The following is a 19,269-nucleotide window of genomic DNA, read 5'->3' as shown; positions in this document are numbered from 1 at the left end:
ATCCTGGCTGACTAATGATAACGAGAACAAGTGTACAACATATTAGACAAATATTATAACCTCAAAGAAAATGGAAATGCCGATGCTTGCAAAATCATCCCCGATCTTGCTAATGATTTGGAATTGAAAGCTAGCGAAGAAAGTAGCATATTCATGGAAAATAATAAAAAAAATTACACCAAATTCTAGTGGCCTCCGTGAAATTGAGAACAATATAGAAGCACCTAAAGCTGACAATGTCGAAGACTGTGATGAAGCTCGGAGACCAAAACGATGGAAAAATGCATTAAAATAAATATGTGGCTGGTTTTAAAACAGAAGAGCCCTATAAAAAAATTAATAATAATCATGTAAGGAAATAACTGACAGCAACGGAAGACATTGATAACAAGTCGTGGAAAAATCCGAACACATTGGTCAACTGGTTAACACTTCTCCTTGCTTCCCAAAATGCTGAAAATTTATGTATCACCAAAGAAACATGGACTGTACTTAGTGAATTAAGAAGTGTGGGCTACATACAATAATTACATTTCTAAGTTATTAATTATAGATTTTCAATATGGTTGCCAAAATAGCTGACGAGATGGTGGAAAGTTAGGTGATTGAAACTACCGCAATCTAGCTAGTAAAATATAAACCAACATGGCGAAACTGAACAAAAGCAAACTGTTACAAGATGGTGGATCCAAGATGGCCACAATGATGTCATAATGGTTAGCATAATATATAGGTATTCCTTGATATTAGTGGTGAGGCGTCAGTTTGCCAGTAGCCACCATTAGTCCATTGAAATGTAACATTTTTTTTTGGGCTTAGCGTGCATTTGTCAGAGGACACAATTTTATTTTTTAGATAATAAAAGGGGGGGGGAGGGAGTTAGTGTAAAGTTAAATCCAAGTTTGTAGGGTTGCAACCCTTGTCCTACAGCCGCCATCTTGGAAAAAGAGGTTCAAATTGTTTTTAATTAATTAATAACAATATTGCATTATCAATAATTAAAAAGATTATCATAAAACAAATAACAAGAAGATTAAAACTTATGGCAAATCATTAATATTTATATTTATGTTTAGTTGAGTAGTATGTATTCGTTTCGGAGCGCTGTAAAACCTTAACAAATAAATAAATTAAAAAATGTTTTAATAAAAATTGTTCCTTAAAACACCATCTATAAAAATTGTCTGATATAATTTTTTTTTAAATGATTAGAAAAATAGTTACTATATCGACAAATGGATTCTTTTGTCACATTTTTATGGATTTTCGCTTATAACCTTTTTATTTATGGTTCTACGACTAAACGTTACGGGAAAAACGTTGTAGATAATTTCATTTACAACAAAAAATGTTAAATAATTTTTTTTGTGAGACTTATAGTTTGGTAGACAAACCGTAAAAACCACTTGAACCTCTTTTTCCAAGATGGCGGCCATGGGACAAGGGTTGCAAACCCACAAACTTGGATTTAACTTTACACTAACCCCCCCTCCCTTCATAATTAAAAAAATAAAATTCCGTCCTCTGACAAACACAACCCCAAATGAACTTTTCAATGGACTACATGGAAAAAGTTATTTATTTCTGCCTTCGTCGGGTTCGAACCGAGGACTTAAAGAACAATTATATAAGTGCATTTTATTTATAAACATTGTGTTTAAAAAATATTTTATAAATATTAAATATTTTACAAAAATTTATTATAATTTCAGATAGTTAATATGGCAGAAGAGTGACATAACTTAAAATGGCGGTATAAAATATAGTGGCAAGTTCTAAAAAAAATGGCTGAACTTTAAAAGGCGGGATTTTCAAAGTCAAGCATAATTTCAGAAGCTTGCATTGATTTTTTTTTTTTTTTTTAAGGGAATTTTAGCATCTTTGGGGTACATTCCTTTCTTTCGAATGAAATGGGGGGGGGGGGGGGGGGGAGAGAGGGGGGGACACAGTGAGGACTTAAGAATATTGATTTTTTTGTTAAGAAATATTCCCTTGAAAATGAAATTTTTTGAATTGTGTGTGTGTGTATGTGTGTGTGTATATATGTATATGTATATATATATATATATATATATATATATATATATATATATATATATATATATATATATATATATATATATATATAGTTCCACTTTTCCCCTAAAAACTGGAATCTTGAGTAATTTTGGCGAATTTTGGTCAGTTTGGACAAATTTAGGTCAGTTTGTGGAAATTTTTAAGGACGAGGTCGAATGTCAAGGTCAAGATAATCCAAGAAGGATTCAGAATAGCTGCACACACAATCCCAAAAATCCTCAACTTGAACCCTGGGCTCGGAGCCCATAGTGATTTGTAGAGGGTCAGACAAAATGAACGGGTGTGTTTTTTCAAACATTTAGAAAAAAAACATATTGAGCAAAAAAAGCCCTAGAGGTCATATATTTTTGTTATAAACCGGATTTTTTTTTTTTTTTTTTTTTATAGATTTAGTTTTACCGATAATTTTCGTCTTAAACCCTATAGCATTTTTGTCGTGTGTTAAATTTTATCTTTTTATTTCGTTTTGGTCTCTGATGCATCCTTCGTTCTATGCAAGGCAATGTTAGATGTTATTTGATTTTATCATGAAATAATGTAGCTATCACTGCAACAGCAAAGTTGAATGCCTTCATTAATAAAACAAACTAAATGTTGGGTTTAGTTGCTTTGGAATCAGTCAACTGAGCACCTGATTCTGTTCAATGATACAGCAAACCTACATGGCACCAAAGAAAGTCGATACCGAGCATCACGCATGCATATTTCCATGGAAATAACAACCGTTTGTGGCCGCCCGAGTATTAGTTTGTTAGTATATACCTTACAATTTTTTTTTGGCCCAAAATAATTTCGTAGCGAAATTAGTGAAAACATAATTATGAAATCACACAAAAGCCAGGAAGGAGGGAGAAAGATGCCCCCTCCCAAAATAAAAAAAAAAATAATAAAAATCTATTATTTACACCAACGAAAGAATATAATTTGAAAGCAAGCAGAAGGTAGAGGTTTTATTCCCCCCTCCCCCAAATGAAATTCTACGTAGGTACACTCTTAAGTCTATTTGAAGGCATTGTAAAATTTTTGTTTTTGCCTCAAAATGTTTGTAAGTTCTAAATTAATAAAATTATATTGTAGAGGCCACAAAACTGTCTTTGACACCAGTGGTCCACAGTGCACTAATCATTTTGAACGTTTCTATGACATATTTGACTGTAACTGTCAGCAGGCTGAAACTAAAATAAAAAAAAATAATAAAACCATTACGTATCTTATTACATTTAATCGTAATCTAATTTTCACGAAGAAGAAACGATCTTTTCGCTGAACACGATTTTACTGACACAAACAGCGCAGAACACACAGTAAGATCTTTAACAAAAAATATATAAATTATACTATCATGAGGGACTATCTTGAACATGAATCACGCTCTTGAAAGTTATGTTATCAAATAGAATATCATAACATACATAATAAAAATAAAACCTTTCCAGAAAGAAACACGAACGGGCTTGATGAATTATTGACCCTCGCGGACGCAGAACAAATCGAATGAATTCAGGTCAGTTATAGGTCAGTTATGTAATACCGGAAGACCTTTAGTTGATAAACACCCGTCAGTCGGCTATATTCTCTTGGTCGAAGCTGTCGTCGCATAGCGAGATAGTTTACCTGTCAGCTGTCAGTTTATCCCACTTCTTACAGATGCTGAAAATACGAATACTAACTATTCTGACTTAAAAAAAGAAAATTATCCAAGTTATTACAAAAGTAACTATTATCGTACCTGCATGCAATATTAATCGGTAAGTACCATAAAATTTAAAAAAAAAAAAAAACGGCGAAGAAGCGCATTAGTAAAATGTTGTACTCGTATTGGAAGGACCATACTTCGAATGATGAGCCAGCCACACAAACTTGGCTTTGGCACGGTTTTCGTAAAATTTTAGTTTGGCTGTTTAAAATAAGCATAGGCAATGTCTTCCCGATGTCCTTGCATTGTATCCATTGAAATTATCATCGACGAAGGACAGAGCTCAATGAGAGATGTGGGAGCAGAATCCACGATAGTTGGAATTGGGGCAAGTGCAAATTTTAGGCATAAGCTAAAAATTACCACATATTGCCGTAGTTCCCATGAGGTGACTTTAAGAAATTCTCTGCCTTATTTTTGATTCATGTAACATAAACTCCAAAACCATCGTCAACTGAAATATACATACATTTTGCCTAAATTACTTCCAGACTGGTCATAAAATATATTGATCAAATATTTTGGTCATTTTGTACATTCAGTACCTACTGATACTATCAATGTTTTTTAACAATGTATTTTCAAGCAGGAAATGAGACAGTGAAACCAGAAGTCTATTCTATCAGTGGGCGTGATTAACATACACAAATGACGAACGTATGTTGTAATTTGCTGTTTAGATTGGCTGTTTAGGTTCCCAATATGTGCACCCGAAGTTTTTCTGCGAATCGATGTAAAGTCTAGACCATAAAGTAGGGACCTCGAAAGGCTATGGATACTAGCAATAAACTCGTGCCGAGTCCATGAACTATTTTTGTCTTCATATTATTTACATTTTAGGTGTTGGTTGTCATGTCTGCAGTGGAGAAACAAGTAAGGGCAGCCTGGACCCAGCCCAGCCGAAAATCGACAGATTTTGAACACTGGAAGAGAGTGTTCTGGGAGAACGCAAGTGATTACTGTTCGAGTACGACACTGCATGGGTACCGTTATCTCACCGAAGATGGTCTTCACTGGATAGAAAGGTAACACGTAAACACACCAGTATTTTACTATAAAATACCTATCACTACTTCATCCCTACTAATATTATAAATGCGAAGGTTTGATTGTATGTTTGTCCTTATTTCACGCAACAAAGGAGCAATGGATTGACATGACATAACTACATTTTTTACATTCTCCTTAAAGTTTACTATAATTCCAGTCAGCTCACTTAAGTATATGGGCATAGATCCCCTGCCGGGGGGGGGGAGGGAGGGAGAGACCTCTGAAATAAAAAAGTCACTCACATTGGAGGCAATTGTTACCGTGAAACTGGGATAATATATGTAATAATAATGCCAAAGTTATGATTTAAAGCAAACTTTTTTTTTAAAGTTTCTATATATTGCATGCATATAGATTTTCTTGTGAGATGACTTACGTCGGTTACCTACAGGCAAAATCACTTGAATAGAAGATTCCGTGTCCTCCACACACCCCAAATTTCAATCTCTCTCTCTACAAAACCTAAAGTTTTGCACTCTTTCTTAAGACTGCAAAAGTATTGTAGCTCACATTTGCAAATTTGTAACAGTCACTGATGGAAGTTTACAATAGGCAAATGTGGGAGTAAAATTTTTGTTTAACAATCCCCTCCCATGAATAAAAACAACTCTCTTCCCTTAAAATTAAAATCTGGGCAATGGCACTGTCTGGCAACTGAGTGAGGGGCCGATAGTTAAAGAAATATCCGAGTTTGTCGGATACTGCGTGCAAACCTCCTATATAAGCACATAGTAACTCATGCAACCCGATTATGCTGTCTTGTCATTAACACGGGAGACTGGATCTGAGGTGCGACCAAGAACACAGAGGGCCTGGTAGACGAGATGGTGGTTCAAGTGATGGCAACCTGGGGTTCAGATACAGCATCCTGCACATGTGGCATGACTGATTACCTGTGCGTTCCAATTCCACCTTGGTGCTGGGGGATCTCTGTCAGCAGGCTGATGTGGGTGGCTGTTCAAGTGATGGCAACATGGGGTCAACTACAGCACCCTGGACGTGTGCCATGACTACCTGTATGCACCTATCATCACCTCACTTCTGCTGGGGCATCTCTGTTGCCAGGTTGATGTGGGTGACTGTCCACATTATGGCGACCTGGGGCGTGAGCTACAGCATCCTCGACGTGTGGCAAGACTACCTGAACGCGCCAATCTTCACCACGGTGCACACCACCGCCTACCCCATATCCAAGATCTCCTTCCCGGCCGTCGCGGTCTGCAGCAACAACAAGATCAGCTACAAGAGGGCTCGGCGCTTGACGGAGCAACTGTGAGCCCTGCTCGTAAACCACGCATGCACATAGGCCACTAAGTAGCTGAGTAGTCATGGGGTTTATGAGCAGTCAGCTGACTCGCCTGGTGCATTTGGATGCACGCCGGCTTTCGATGTAGGGCGTACCATTCTGAGTTCTGGGTACAACATGGGTGATCATTTATAATTATTTAAATGGGCACAACTTTGATACGTTGATTAAAACTATATAAAAAAAATGAAAATAACCTTGTCAAAAATTGGATATTGATGTTTGGCTCTTTCAATCCTAGGTTGAGTCACAACCGGAGTTTTTACAAATGAGAAACGTATCGGAAATTACCTTGAGTCGGTGTGTTTTTCTATGGGTGTCTGCATTTATCTCACCAATTCATTCCCTAAGGGTAGAATTCAAAGGCACATGTGTGCTAAACTCATCTTTCCTTTCCCATTGATTGATTTCTCAGCAAGACCATTTTTTTCTGTGTTAATAGGCATATCTGATTCGCTTACTCCTCTCCTAGCTGGGCATCGCTTGCTCATGGTCATAGAGAGCCGTGTACAAATAACTGCAGCCCAATCATGAACACAGTGCAAGCTTGTGGAGGTTTGTATTCTAACTTGAGACTAAAGGAATGTGCGAAATTTCCATACCTCTCTTCATTGGTATACAGTTAGAAAACAAACATACATTATGGCTTTGTTTACAACATCTGAATTTTACCATTTAAGTTAGCATATCATAAGCAGGGACTGCTCCACATTATGGCAATAATAGACTATTAATTTAAAATAAGTAATGCGAGAAGAATAATAACATTCCGACGAATTTAACTGTTTGAAATGCTATTTACTTCATATACATCGTTCAGAAAACTAGAGCATTTTCCTTACAGCGCAGGCCTCCTAAAGCTTTGCATTCAGATCGACGGTCCAAACAGTTCTAGCCAGACGGCAGACTCCTCATGGTCATGTGTTACTGTAGACCGACGGCACGCACATTTTTCGCAGGGCTTCGAGCAGGAATGTCTCCGCCGAAGAACTCTTCAACCTGATCCCGAACATGGGACGGATGTTCGACTTCAACGACCGGGGACGGGAACAGGTGCAACTCTTGCATGAAATGCTGACAGCCAATAACCACACCTACAACGTGACGAACCTTATGCTAAAGGTGAGGGATAGATAACTCTAGGCCAGGATGTGACTTAAGTACCATATGTACGACGACAGCTGCAGAGTCGGTGGGGAAAATAAAATTCTGGAAGGCGATGGGTGACCCTGAAGACCAGTCTGGAGTTCATAGCAGATTACTTCTGGCATTTGGGAAGTTTCTAGGACTAAATTTGTGGGCCATCTTTCTCCAAGTTTTGTCATGAGGCTACATCGTTAGTAAAATATGTAATAAACAGTATCTTGGTGTACGACATGGAATGAGGTACTGCAGCGAAGACGTGGCGAAGTGTAGATGGGAGTATCCTTGCATCACTGGCCACATTGGCATCATCTACATGGAATAACTCAGGAGTAAGATCACTAGGAATATAATTTAAATCACCACAACGAGGGATCGATATCGCATGATCATCGAGAGCCACGTGGTTAAGTAAAAACTCGAGGGGAAAGAGGTAGGAACCGAGAGATGGCAGATCGTTTTCCACAGTTTTTCTGTTAACATTTTTAATGGTTAAATATTTAAAATTGGCCTTAGTTAGGCGTGGACCACACATTAAAATGTTTTAAAACACTATAAATAAGTTGCTGTTCAAAGTATTATTACAGTGTAGTGGAAGAAAAAAATTGGAAACTATTTTATTTGTAATAACACACTCAGATTAATTCATGGACGTCTCTGGCACATCAAGATTTTTTTTTTTTGGGGGGGGGGGGGCACCATAAAAGAAGTTTATTTAAATGTGAGTACCTCCATAGAGTTAAGTATAAATTGTCTTTTTATTTTCAAACTATGCTTTGTATGCAATTTTTATTTGACACCTGATATACTACTATATTTCATAACTGTAAGTACATGTAATTTATAAACATGAAAATTGTATAAATAAAACTACTGGATATATTTGAAAATATTGGAAGGAGGCATGTCCCTCCCCCCCCCCCCCGCCAGAGATGCCCTCCTGGGGACTGTGGGGACCAGTCCTGCCCCTTCCAGGGTCTAAAAAAAAAACAAAAAAAAACAAAGCGAAGACAAAATAATAAAATCATAGAAAATTAGCTTTTTGTTCATTATTTATAAGGTATAATGTAATACTTGGCGGGCTAAAATAATGTACTCCCTCATCATTAAAGATCGATGTGCCTCGTACACAGAAGCAACGGCAATTGTGTTTTCCAAGAGTACATAGTCTATATTTCATGACAGTTTGCATACTTGTTATTGTAAGCATATCGTTCATACATTGATGTGTTTTTTTTTCATGTATTTAAAAAAACATTAGCAGATGCTTATTTACGAGTTTTTTTTAAAGAAGTTATCAAATTGTTGACTAAGGAACAAATTATTTAAGGCTATTAAATAAAATCCAAAATATGAAATGTTGAGTTTCTTCAGGCAAAACCATTGCTGTAATTGGTTGGGAGTTCTAAAAGTCTGCTATTTCCCTGAGTGTGACAGTGATTGACAGTAGGTAATTGTAAAAGGAGTGATATAAGCCCCTGTGCCCGGGTCCTGCAGATGAGCCCCAGCTGCGAGGCCCTGGTGGTGCGCTGCAAGTGGGGAGGACGCAAGGAAAGCTGCAGGACTCTGTTCACGCAGCGCAGGACCATGGAGGGCTTCTGCTGCACCTTCAACTACGTGCGGGATCGCGACGACTTCGTCGTGTAGGTGCTCTGCCCCTTTGGTGGTCACCCACAATGGTAGTAGAAGGGTTTGGCCGAGTCTGGCACATGCTTCAGGCTGGGGAGCAAGGAGCGGTCCAGTAGCCGGCCGCCATCTTGGATGGCGTATTACCTTCAACCCGTCGGCCATCTTGGATCACGTCACATCACCCATCTCGGATTCCACCATTTATAAATTATTTTATCAACACCACTTTCTAGAATTTCATTTTTCATTATGTCCACCATCTTGAAAAGACAATTTTTATGCCAAAAAAATCGGGAACATTTTAAAACATGTAACAATTTTTTTTTGTTTTTTAAACTTCCGCCATTTTGTTTCCTGCCATTTGGAAATATGTCGTCCCCTTTGCAATTTTCATTACCATCGCCATATTGAATTCCGCCATCTCGAAATCTAACATCCAAATCGCCAAATTAATGTTGCAATTTTCATTACATACACCATCTTGGAAATACATAATTATTAGAAAAAAATTTAAAATTTTAAGAAAAAACAAAAATCCTGAAATTTTGAATTATGACATTGTTGCAATTTTCGTTATGATCGCCATATGTATTGAAAATCAATAATTTGCAACCAAGAAAAATGGGAACATTAAAAAATTTATTAAAATTATATAATACAATTTTATTTAAAAAATACACACTTACATGATGTTTCTCGGTTCGAACTCAGTGAGGGCAAAAAATTTCAATGGATCCTTCCTCCATGGAAGCCACCAACAGACTGATCTCCCATCACAAATGTCGGAAGGGAATTCCAAATAATTTTCACTGTGTAGCATAACCCCATGGACAACATATTTTGTCATGCGAAATCTCGCAAAGAAATCACTTTCATCTAGCTCTTCATGATAGTTATGCATGTGTTGAAATATTCGTGGTCGTGGTAGCTGTTATAAAACTTCAACCAAAACATTAATTTCAACAATTATGTTTACTTCTTTAGCAAATTCTTTCTGTTTCTCTACAGCATACATTTTATTTAACTTGTTTGGTATCGGTTTAGGACTTCTTAAGAACTTAGGGGCCCGAATTCGGCTGCATAAATTAAGCTTCGCTTAAGACCGCTAGGCATTCCTTAACAATTGGTGAAACTATTCGATGTGCTAGGCAGATCTTACTCAGCCATTAAGCAGCACTTAAAAGTTAGGCGATATTGGTGAAATTGGAAATTCGAGTCATTAAACCGATGTCCTTTAAAAACTATTTTAGTGACATATGATTAAATGATAGATATTAATGGAAAGGAAATGAAACCAATAAAAAAATATAATGACAGTGAGTCTACTGCATTTAAAATCATCAAATTTTAAATACTTCAGATTTATTTCCGCTCATGGGTGCTGTGATTAATTTTCTTCTCTAGTCTAGCAGGAAACCAGGAGCTAGAAGACAATGCCGAATACCCTGATGACGATGAAAACGACGAGCGAATTAAGAGAGCCAGCATTCCAGGCTCTAACATGGGTCTTTCTATTGTAGTCAATTCTGAGATAGATGACTACTATTTCCCTCTCATATCGTCATATGGTACGAAGGTGAGTAGTAATTTGAGATACCATATTGTGGTTTAGAATTTGTATTGGATTCAAATAACATTCTTCGATGGCCAGATTGTTAGAGAGTGAAATACACAACAACAACAACAAAAATCGAGAGAGGAATCGGCCCAGGCCTTTAGTAGGTAAGGAAAAATTCTTGCATTTGCTTCGAGTACTTCAGGAGACCATGAACGACACAATATTACCTGTTTATGTTCATCATTAAGTTTTATCTGTTTGACATCAGCGGATTAACGCTGGAATTTTTTGTGGTTTTTATGTTTCCATTTCTATTTCTTAATACGCATTTACATAATTATTCCCATGTCAAATAATGCAGAACTGCAATGGCGTATGAACAAAAAAAACTGTATTAAATCAAATATTCCTCATTGCATGAATTATTAAAATAATGTGGGTGGTAATAAGTTTTCCTTCTCTACAGCACAAAAAAGCTACAAGTCTATCACCCTTATTTAGAAAAATGGACATCTACTGCATGGTGATGCTTTTCTCAACTCTGAAAATCACCTAGATGCTGTGCATCAGTGCCTTTAGACTTACTCACTCTATCTACACTTTCTGTAAGAATGTGCCTTCCCGTTGCTACCTATCCACTTCAACTGAGTTTCTGGAGCTCCTACTGGAGATGATAATTTTTCCACTGCTGTGTGACTACATTACTTCTTTACTGCTCGTCTCGAAGGGCGTGCATCAGTGTATTTATACTTACTCACTCTATCTACACTTTCTGTAAGAATGTTCCTTCCTGTTGCTACCTTTACTCTCCAATTGAGTTTCTCAAACTACTACTGGAGATTTATCTTTGAAAGATTTGTGCAATGGGAGTGCATGACTTGATGTAAGCTTTTGGACATACGCCATTGCTAAGCACACGCATGTCTGTAGAAGAAAACTACAAAAAAAACCCAAAAGACAAAAACACAAATTAAGCAAAAAAAATTGCTGTTGACTGGAGATCATATTCTTTCCCCGCTGCTGGGCGACTGCATTACTCGTCTCGAAGGGTGGGCACAGGTGTCTGTCACGGAGTGTTCTCGGAGGGTTTCGGCCGAGTGTTCTCCTCGGCAGGTGCTGCTGTTCAAACCGAACGACTACCCGGACACGGCGAGCGGCGGCCTCGTGGAGCACCTGGTGCCCGTCGGCGCCGAGGTGTCCCTCAGGCTGCAGGCCACCTCGGTGTACGCCGACGCCTCCATCAAGGGCTTCACCCTGAAGCAGAGGGGCTGCCTCTTCAAGAGCGAGCTGTCCCAGCTGTTCGCCGGCTCCTACTCCTTCAGCGACTGCGTCATCAGCTGTCGCGTCCGGAGTATCCGGACCCTGTGCGGCTGCACGCCCTTCTTCTACCCCTCGCTGGGTGAGTGGCACTCTCTGTCTGGTGGGTGATGCTTGTCTTCTCCTCACTACAGGAACCACGGCCCAGTGCCTGTGAACCACACCCTTCTGCTACCACTCGCTGGGTGAGTGGCACTCTCTGTCTGGTGGGTGATGATGCTCGTCTTCTTCTTACTACAGGAACCCAGGCCCTGTGCTTGTGAACCACACCCTTCTGCTACCCCTTATAGGTGTGAGCTTTCACCTTTTGGGTTGGTGATGCTACTCTCCTTACTACAGAAATCCAAGGCCTTATGCTTGCAATGAAAACCCTTCTTCTACCCTCTATAGGTGTGAGCTTTCACCTTTTGGGTTGGTGATGTTACTCTCCTTACTACAGTAATCCAAGGCCTTATGCTTGCAATGAAAACCCTTCTTCTACCCCTTATAGGTGTGTGCTTTCACCTTTTGGGTTGGTGATGCTACTATCCTTACTATAGAAGTCCAAGGCCTTGTGCTTGCAATGAAAACCCTTCTTCTACCCCTCTATAGGTGTGTGTTTTCATATTTGATTGGTGACGCTACTCTACTCGCTAAGGAAACCTAGGCTCTGTGAGAATTTCTTGGCTTTACTGCCATATTGTGTTATTGAATTTTCAAGTAATTATGATGCCCTGTTTTTAGATTCCTATACCTCTTTTACCATAAAAGCACTTCATATTATCTTTTGCTGTTAATTTTTGGCATTATATGCTATTATATAGCATTATATGCTATTTGTAAATAGTCTAAAAAATATTCGTAAATAAAATTATTGTCAGACTAATATTTTCGTGGGTAATGCATTGAACTTAACTTATACAGTCTCATATTTAAATTATTTCTTTAGAAATTAATCTAGTAAGAACCGAACTACACGATTTTAACATGAAGGGTTTGACTTGGTTGTACTGCGTGTCCTGATTTTGTAAAAATAATTTTATTTTAAAAGTTCCTAAGATACTTCTGATTAATAAGTATTCATTTTACTTTAAATTTCAGTTTACCAACAAATGTAAAAATTATTTGGTTAAAGCTAGTTTAAAAATAATAAGAATAATATTTTTTTCCTGTACATTTGGACTCCTTCCTATTATCATGACCCAAAATAAAATCCATAGATATGAATATTTCAACAACTTTAGAAGCCACGCAACATCTTATATATTTATATATATATTTGTGTTTTTCCTTTCAGGTGCATCAAGAACATGCGACTTGAGTGATATTGATTGCTTAGCAAGATATGCAGGTATAGTTAAACTATTTTAACCCATCTTTGCCTAACGTTCTAATACAGTATTCTTTATCTTTAAAACACCACGCCTATGTGGTGAATATTTGTGGTCTGATCTTGTTTATTTTTCATAAATATTAATTTATCGATACTACCACGTAATAATCCTTAACCTAAACTTACTTGCCATGGTGCTCTAGAATCAATTTATATAAATTATGCTTTAATGGTTCCGTAACTTAATTTTATTTGCATTATAAATTGTTACATTATTATTTAATACATAATTGAAATAAAAAAATATCATTCAGCATATTCATTGATTTTCATTATCAATTAAAATCTACCGCAATTAAATTAATCTATTATATAATTAATTTTATTCATGTGTTTATACAAATATTGAATACTAAGTGTTTATACCTTAACAAAAATATTTATAATCTCTCTCTAGTCCTTATAATTTTTATTTATATTAATTATTTGCATGCAAGATTAAAGTTAGTTTTCTATCATGCCAACTAAGTGTGACTTCTAACGCGCACCAAGTTTATTTTACAGCTATCCAATCATATCAAGTAAATATCTGTGGACGGAATTCGTGACGAGACATGAAGAGCAAGAGACCTATAGTGATACATCTACAGAACAAGCACTCGAATAATAATAATAATGACAATGCAGTAGTGGTCCTACACTTTGAGATGCCCTGGGTCATTTGCTTTTCCGGGGGTGGGGGGGGGGGGGCATAACCTTTTGAAGAGGCGACTAACCTTGTTTAGGGGGAAAGGGGGGGGGGAGACTGGAGCGTACGGAATAGCCGCTAGACCTTCCACTGGAATATTTGGAAAAATTAATTAATTTAAACAAAAATTTTAAGCAAATTATAACTATAATTTAAACGGCCGTCTAGCTTTGTTTATATTTTTGAAAAGTTGATATTCTTTCTTTACGGTAAAATTCTAGTAACTGGTGTAGTTATAGGAGTAAAAAAAAAAATTGAAAGATTTTCTAATGCGAACATTATGGATTGAAATGGGTATTGATCGGAGCTTCAAATGATAAGTGCTAATAACAATTTGGTTTCGAGATATTCGATGGAGCAGTAAGAGAGGTGTGGCTGCAGACAAGTGGACCACGCTGAGACCCGCGCGGCAGGTGCCCGGCCTGGAGAAGGAGCGCGAGGTGTCCATCTCGTGCGAGGAGTGCCGCCCCGCCTGCTCCGACACCAGCTACCACGTGCAGACCACGTGGGCCGGCCTCTCCCGGCGGCGCTACGAGTCCTCGGACTTCCTGTGAGTCCCTCCCCCTCACCGCCTCATCACCTCATCACCTCCACCCCTTCTCCCTTCTTCCCCTCATCCCCTCCTTCCCTCCTCCCATCCACCCCTCCTCCCCTCCACCGCTCCTCCCCTCACCCCCTCCTCCACTCCACACCACCCCTCCCCCGGTCCCCCCTCTCCACTCCACCCATCCCACATCAACCCCTCCTCCTCTCATCACCTCATTACCTCAACCCCTCATCTCCTCTTCCCCTCATCCCATCTCCTCAACCCCTCAACCCCTCATCACCTCATTCTCTCATCCCCTCCACCCCTCATTCTTTTATCTCCTCCTTCCGACACCCACTCCTACCCTTCTCCTCTCCACCCCTCATACCCTTAGCGGTCACCTGGCACGGCCCACACAACACGTGCACCAACACCATCAACAGGCCAACAACAATTGTTCTTCCTTAGGATCATACATTAATATTTACAATACCTTTCCTTGAAATTAGTTTTAATAATCACAACACTAAATATATTTTAATAATGTTTACGAAAGCAAACATAATCCGTAACGTGAAAAAAAGGCATATGATATGTAACATTATGTTTAGATTTATAGCTTATTACATCGTTTTATAAAATTTAATTTGTTTATTTTTTTTTTAATGTTTCAGATTTGGTATGAAGTTTTCAATACATGAATGTATTATATAAACATTTCTATAACTAACATAATTGTCGCCTTATAGTTCTATTATTTTTACAAATTATTGTAATTTTAATTTCATTAAATATCTTTGTAGCTAAACGAAATAAATCTGCATTATTGTGTTTGTAATTAATTAATTTGGAGATATTGAATTATTTAAGAATAAGTGTTATAAAGAATCTCACAAAATTTATGTAAAATAATTTCCTACTAACGATTTTTGTAAAAAAAATTATAAGAATAGTTATTCAAGTATTTAAAAATTGGTTTAAATTCTACGTTTACAGTTAAAAAAATTGTTTTGTATATTTTGACTAATTATAGGCATATTTACTGCCTTGTAGGTAATAAAACAATTCGTGTTATTTTTTCGTTAATTATTACATAAGAATACCCACTATATTTATTTAAATAAACTACAAAAACATATGCGTTAGACATTTTTTAGTTATAGTATATTTTCTTTTCCAAATGTAATAATTATGGCATTAATTAATTAATGAAATATTAATAGCAATTATTATTATTATTATTCTGTCTTAGTACTTGTATGTATGTGTAATGTGTAAATATATTCTACAAGTATTAACAATCGAATAGTTCTAAACAAAAAAAATATATTTTAATTTATAATTCAAACAAACTACATAACATATTTATTGCAAAAAAAAATCTTTTAAAGTATTTTTTTTTTATGTTTCGTTATGTTGCAACTATTAAAAATTGAGTACGAGACACAACAACTCTGTTGGTGATCTCGACGGAATAAGCCAGCACTGTGGTGTTTGGAAAGTGACACGACTGGTTATAATCCCGTTGCAGGGACGGCCTGACCAACCTGTCGGGACACAGCATGGTGCACCTGTTCTTCGGCACCGGCACCACCACGAGGTTCGAGAAGCAGGTGCTCTACTACTGGTACGACCTCCTGAGTGAGTGGTCTCCATCCTGCTCTACTACTGAGTGAGTGGTCTCTCCACGGGGCGAACATCCCGCAGCACTCGATGCGAAATGTTGGAAATTCTAGCAGGCTAATATATGTTTCAAAAAAAAAATAGGTTGTCTGCAAAGTCGGTTTACGGACGATAGTTTAACGTGACAACGTCATAATAAAACATTATTGAAATGATTGCATACTTTTATGATTAAAATTGAATCATTTTTATTGAGTTATCACTATTTTGTATGGATACAAAGGAGGAGTGAAATGAAATCTACAATTTAAATGATTAATTTACTTTTATTTGCGCTCATTAATTCAAATATGTTTATTACTTTAACGTCGAGTTTATTTTAACTATATCTTTTATACATGTTTGCTATTTGACTTCTTCCAATCTGTGTTATTCTGTTAATGATAGAACGATGATAGGAAAAGTAGGAAACGAATGGGAGTGTTTCAAGTTTAATGTGCCTCGAAAAAGTCAAATCGTTGGTTGTTCCAATCGAGTGGAAGAGAGATAGATGCAGCGCAATATGCGTAACGGGACACTTTTTCGTGCGTGCAGCCGGCGTTCATCGATTTATTAGACGTTGTCACGTCAAAAACATATAAAATTTTTCCCTGATACCGATCTTCCAAGTGCGTTCACACGAAGGCACACGTCAAATGTTCGCCAACGCGAAGAGGTGTGTGTCTTTGGCGCAGGTAACTTCGGCGGGATCTGCGGGCTGTTCGTGGGGTTCAGCCTCATCAGCGTGGTGGAGCTGGTGTACTTCTTCACCGTGCGGTTCCTCCTGCTGGCGAGGGACAGGAACCGGCGCCCGGGACACGCTGCGACTCTCAAGTCACCGCAGCTGACCGGCATCTACTGGCGCGAGGTCGCGCCCTCCCTGCGCGTCGGTCGCCACTGACCGGCGGTGTCGCGTCACTCCACTGTGGAACCCTGTCTCGAGCTTCGCATCGCTCCACCTCGTCTCCATCCCAGTGCAACGCTTTCTTCGTGTCACTCCACCTGAAGGAACCTCGTCTCCATCCCAGTGCAACACTTCCTTCGTGTCACTCCACCTGAAGGAACCTCGTCTCTAGCCAAGCGCAACACTTCCTGCGTGTCACTCCACCTGAAGGAACCTCGTCTCTGGCCAAGCGCAACACTTCCTGCGTGTCACTCCACCTGAAGGAACCTCGTCTCTAGCCAAGCGCAACACTTCCTGCGTGTCACTCCACCTGAAGGAACCTCGTCTCTGGCCAAGCGCAACACTTCCTGCGTGTCACTCCACCTGAAGGAACCTCGTCTCCATCCCAGTGCAACACTTCCTTCGTGTCACTCCACCTGAAGGAACCTCGTCTCTAGCCAAGCGCAACACTTCCTGCGTGTCACTCCACCTGAAGGAACCTCGTCTCCATCCCAGTGCAACACTTCCTGCGTGTCACTCCACCTGAAGGAACCTCGTCTCCATCCCAGTGCAACACTTCCTGCGTGTCACTCCACCTGAAGGAACCTCGTCTCCATCCCAGTGCAACACTTCCTGCGTGTCACTCCACCTGAAGGAACCTCGTCTCCATCCCAGTGCAACACTTCCTTCGTGTCACTCCACCTGAAGGAACCTCGTCTCTAGCCAAGCGCAACACTTCCTGCGTGTCACTCCACCTGAAGGAACCTCGTCTCTAGCCAAGCGCAACACTTCCTGCGTGTCACTCCACCTGAAGGAACCTCGTCTCCATCCCAGTGCAACACTTCCTGCGTGTCACTCCACCTGAAGGAACCTCGTCTCCATCCCAGTGCAACACTTCCTGCGTGTCACTCCACCTGAAGGAACCTCGTCTCTAGCCAAGCGCAACACTTCCTGCGTGTCACTCCACCTGAAGGAACCTCGTCTCCATCCCAGTGCAACACTTCCTGCGTGTCACTCCACCTGAAGGAACCTCGTCTCCATCCCAGTGCAACACTTCCTTCGTGTCACTCCACCTGAAGGAACCTCGTCTCTAGCCAAGCGCAACACTTCCTGCGTGTCACTCCACCTGAAGGAACCTCGTCTCTAGCCAAGCGCAACACTTCCTGCGTGTCACTCCACCTGAAGGAACCTCGTCTCTGGCCAAGCGCAACACTTCCTGCGTGTCACTCCACCTGAAGGAACCTCGTCTCTAGCCAAGCGCAACACTTCCTGCGTGTCACTCCACCTGAAGGAACCTCGTCTCTGGCCAAGCGCAACACTTCCTGCGTGTCACTCCACCTGAAGGAACCTCGTCTCTAGCCAAGCGCAACACTTCCTGCGTGTCACTCCACCTGAAGGAACCTCGTCTCTGGCCAAGCGCAACACTTCCTGCGTGTCACTCCACCTGAAGGAACCTCGTCTCTAGCCAAGCACAACACTTCCTGCGTGTCACTCCACCTGAAGGAACCTCGTCTCTGGCCAAGCGCAACACTTCCTGCGTGTCACTCCACCTGAAGGAACCTCGTCTCTGGCCAAGCGCAACACTTCCTTCGTGTCACTCCACCTGAAGGAACCTCGTCTCTAGCCAAGCGCAACACTTCCTGCGTGTCACTCCACCTGAAGGAACCTCGTCTCTGGCCAAGCGCAACACTTCCTTCGTGTCACTCCACCTGAAGGAACCTCGTCTCTAGCCAAGCGCAACACTTCCTTCGTGTCACTCCACCTGAAGGAACCTCGTCTCTAGCCAAGCGCAACACTTCCTGCGTGTCACTCCACCTGAAGGAACCTCGTCTCTGGCCAAGCGCAACACTTCCTTCGTGTCACTCCACCTGAAGGAACCTCGTCTCTAGCCAAGCGCAACACTTCCTTCGTGTCACTCCACCTGAAGGAACCTCGTCTCTAGCCAAGCGCAACACTTCCTGCGTGTCACTCCACCTGAAGGAACCTCGTCTCTGGCCAAGCGCAACACTTCCTTCGTGTCACTCCACCTGAAGGAACCTCGTCTCTGGCCAAGCGCAACACTTCCTGCGTGTCACTCCACCTGAAGGAACCTCGTCTCTGGCCAAGCGCAACACTTCCTTCGTGTCACTCCACCTGAAGGAACCTCGTCTCTAGCCAAGCGCAACACTTCCTGTGTGTCACTCCACCTGAAGGAACCTCGTCTCTAGCCAAGCGCAACACTTCCTTCGTGTCACTCCACCTGAAGGAACCTCGTCTCTAGCCAAGCGCAACACTTTCTTCGTGTCACTCCACCTGAAGGAACCTCGTCTCTAGCCAAGCGCAACACTTCCTGCGTGTCACTCCACCTGAAGGAACCTCGT

The 19,269-nt window shown here is 40.1% G+C and overlaps 1 protein-coding gene across 1 annotated transcript; it reads left to right on the top strand.

Moving 5' to 3' along the window:
- The first annotated feature begins 3,640 nt into the window (after positions 1–3,640).
- LOC134537233 (sodium channel protein Nach-like) lies at positions 3,641–17,097 on the top strand. Its single transcript, XM_063377499.1, has 11 exons — positions 3,641–3,827; positions 4,616–4,800; positions 5,891–6,097; positions 7,091–7,253; positions 8,772–8,917; positions 10,308–10,479; positions 11,575–11,860; positions 13,055–13,108; positions 14,220–14,388; positions 15,896–16,005; positions 16,722–17,097. The coding sequence occupies exons 2-11, from the start codon at positions 4,628–4,630 to the stop codon at positions 16,925–16,927; spliced, it is 1,686 nt and encodes a 561-aa protein (XP_063233569.1). The 5' UTR covers positions 3,641–3,827; positions 4,616–4,627; the 3' UTR covers positions 16,928–17,097.
- Positions 17,098–19,269: the final 2,172 nt, after the last annotated feature.

This window comes from Bacillus rossius, chromosome 12, assembly GCF_032445375.1.
Source record: "Bacillus rossius redtenbacheri isolate Brsri chromosome 12, Brsri_v3, whole genome shotgun sequence".
In the NCBI taxonomy this organism is placed as follows: domain Eukaryota; kingdom Metazoa; phylum Arthropoda; class Insecta; order Phasmatodea; family Bacillidae; genus Bacillus; species Bacillus rossius.
This window is presented reverse-complemented; position numbering and strand designations above follow the sequence as displayed.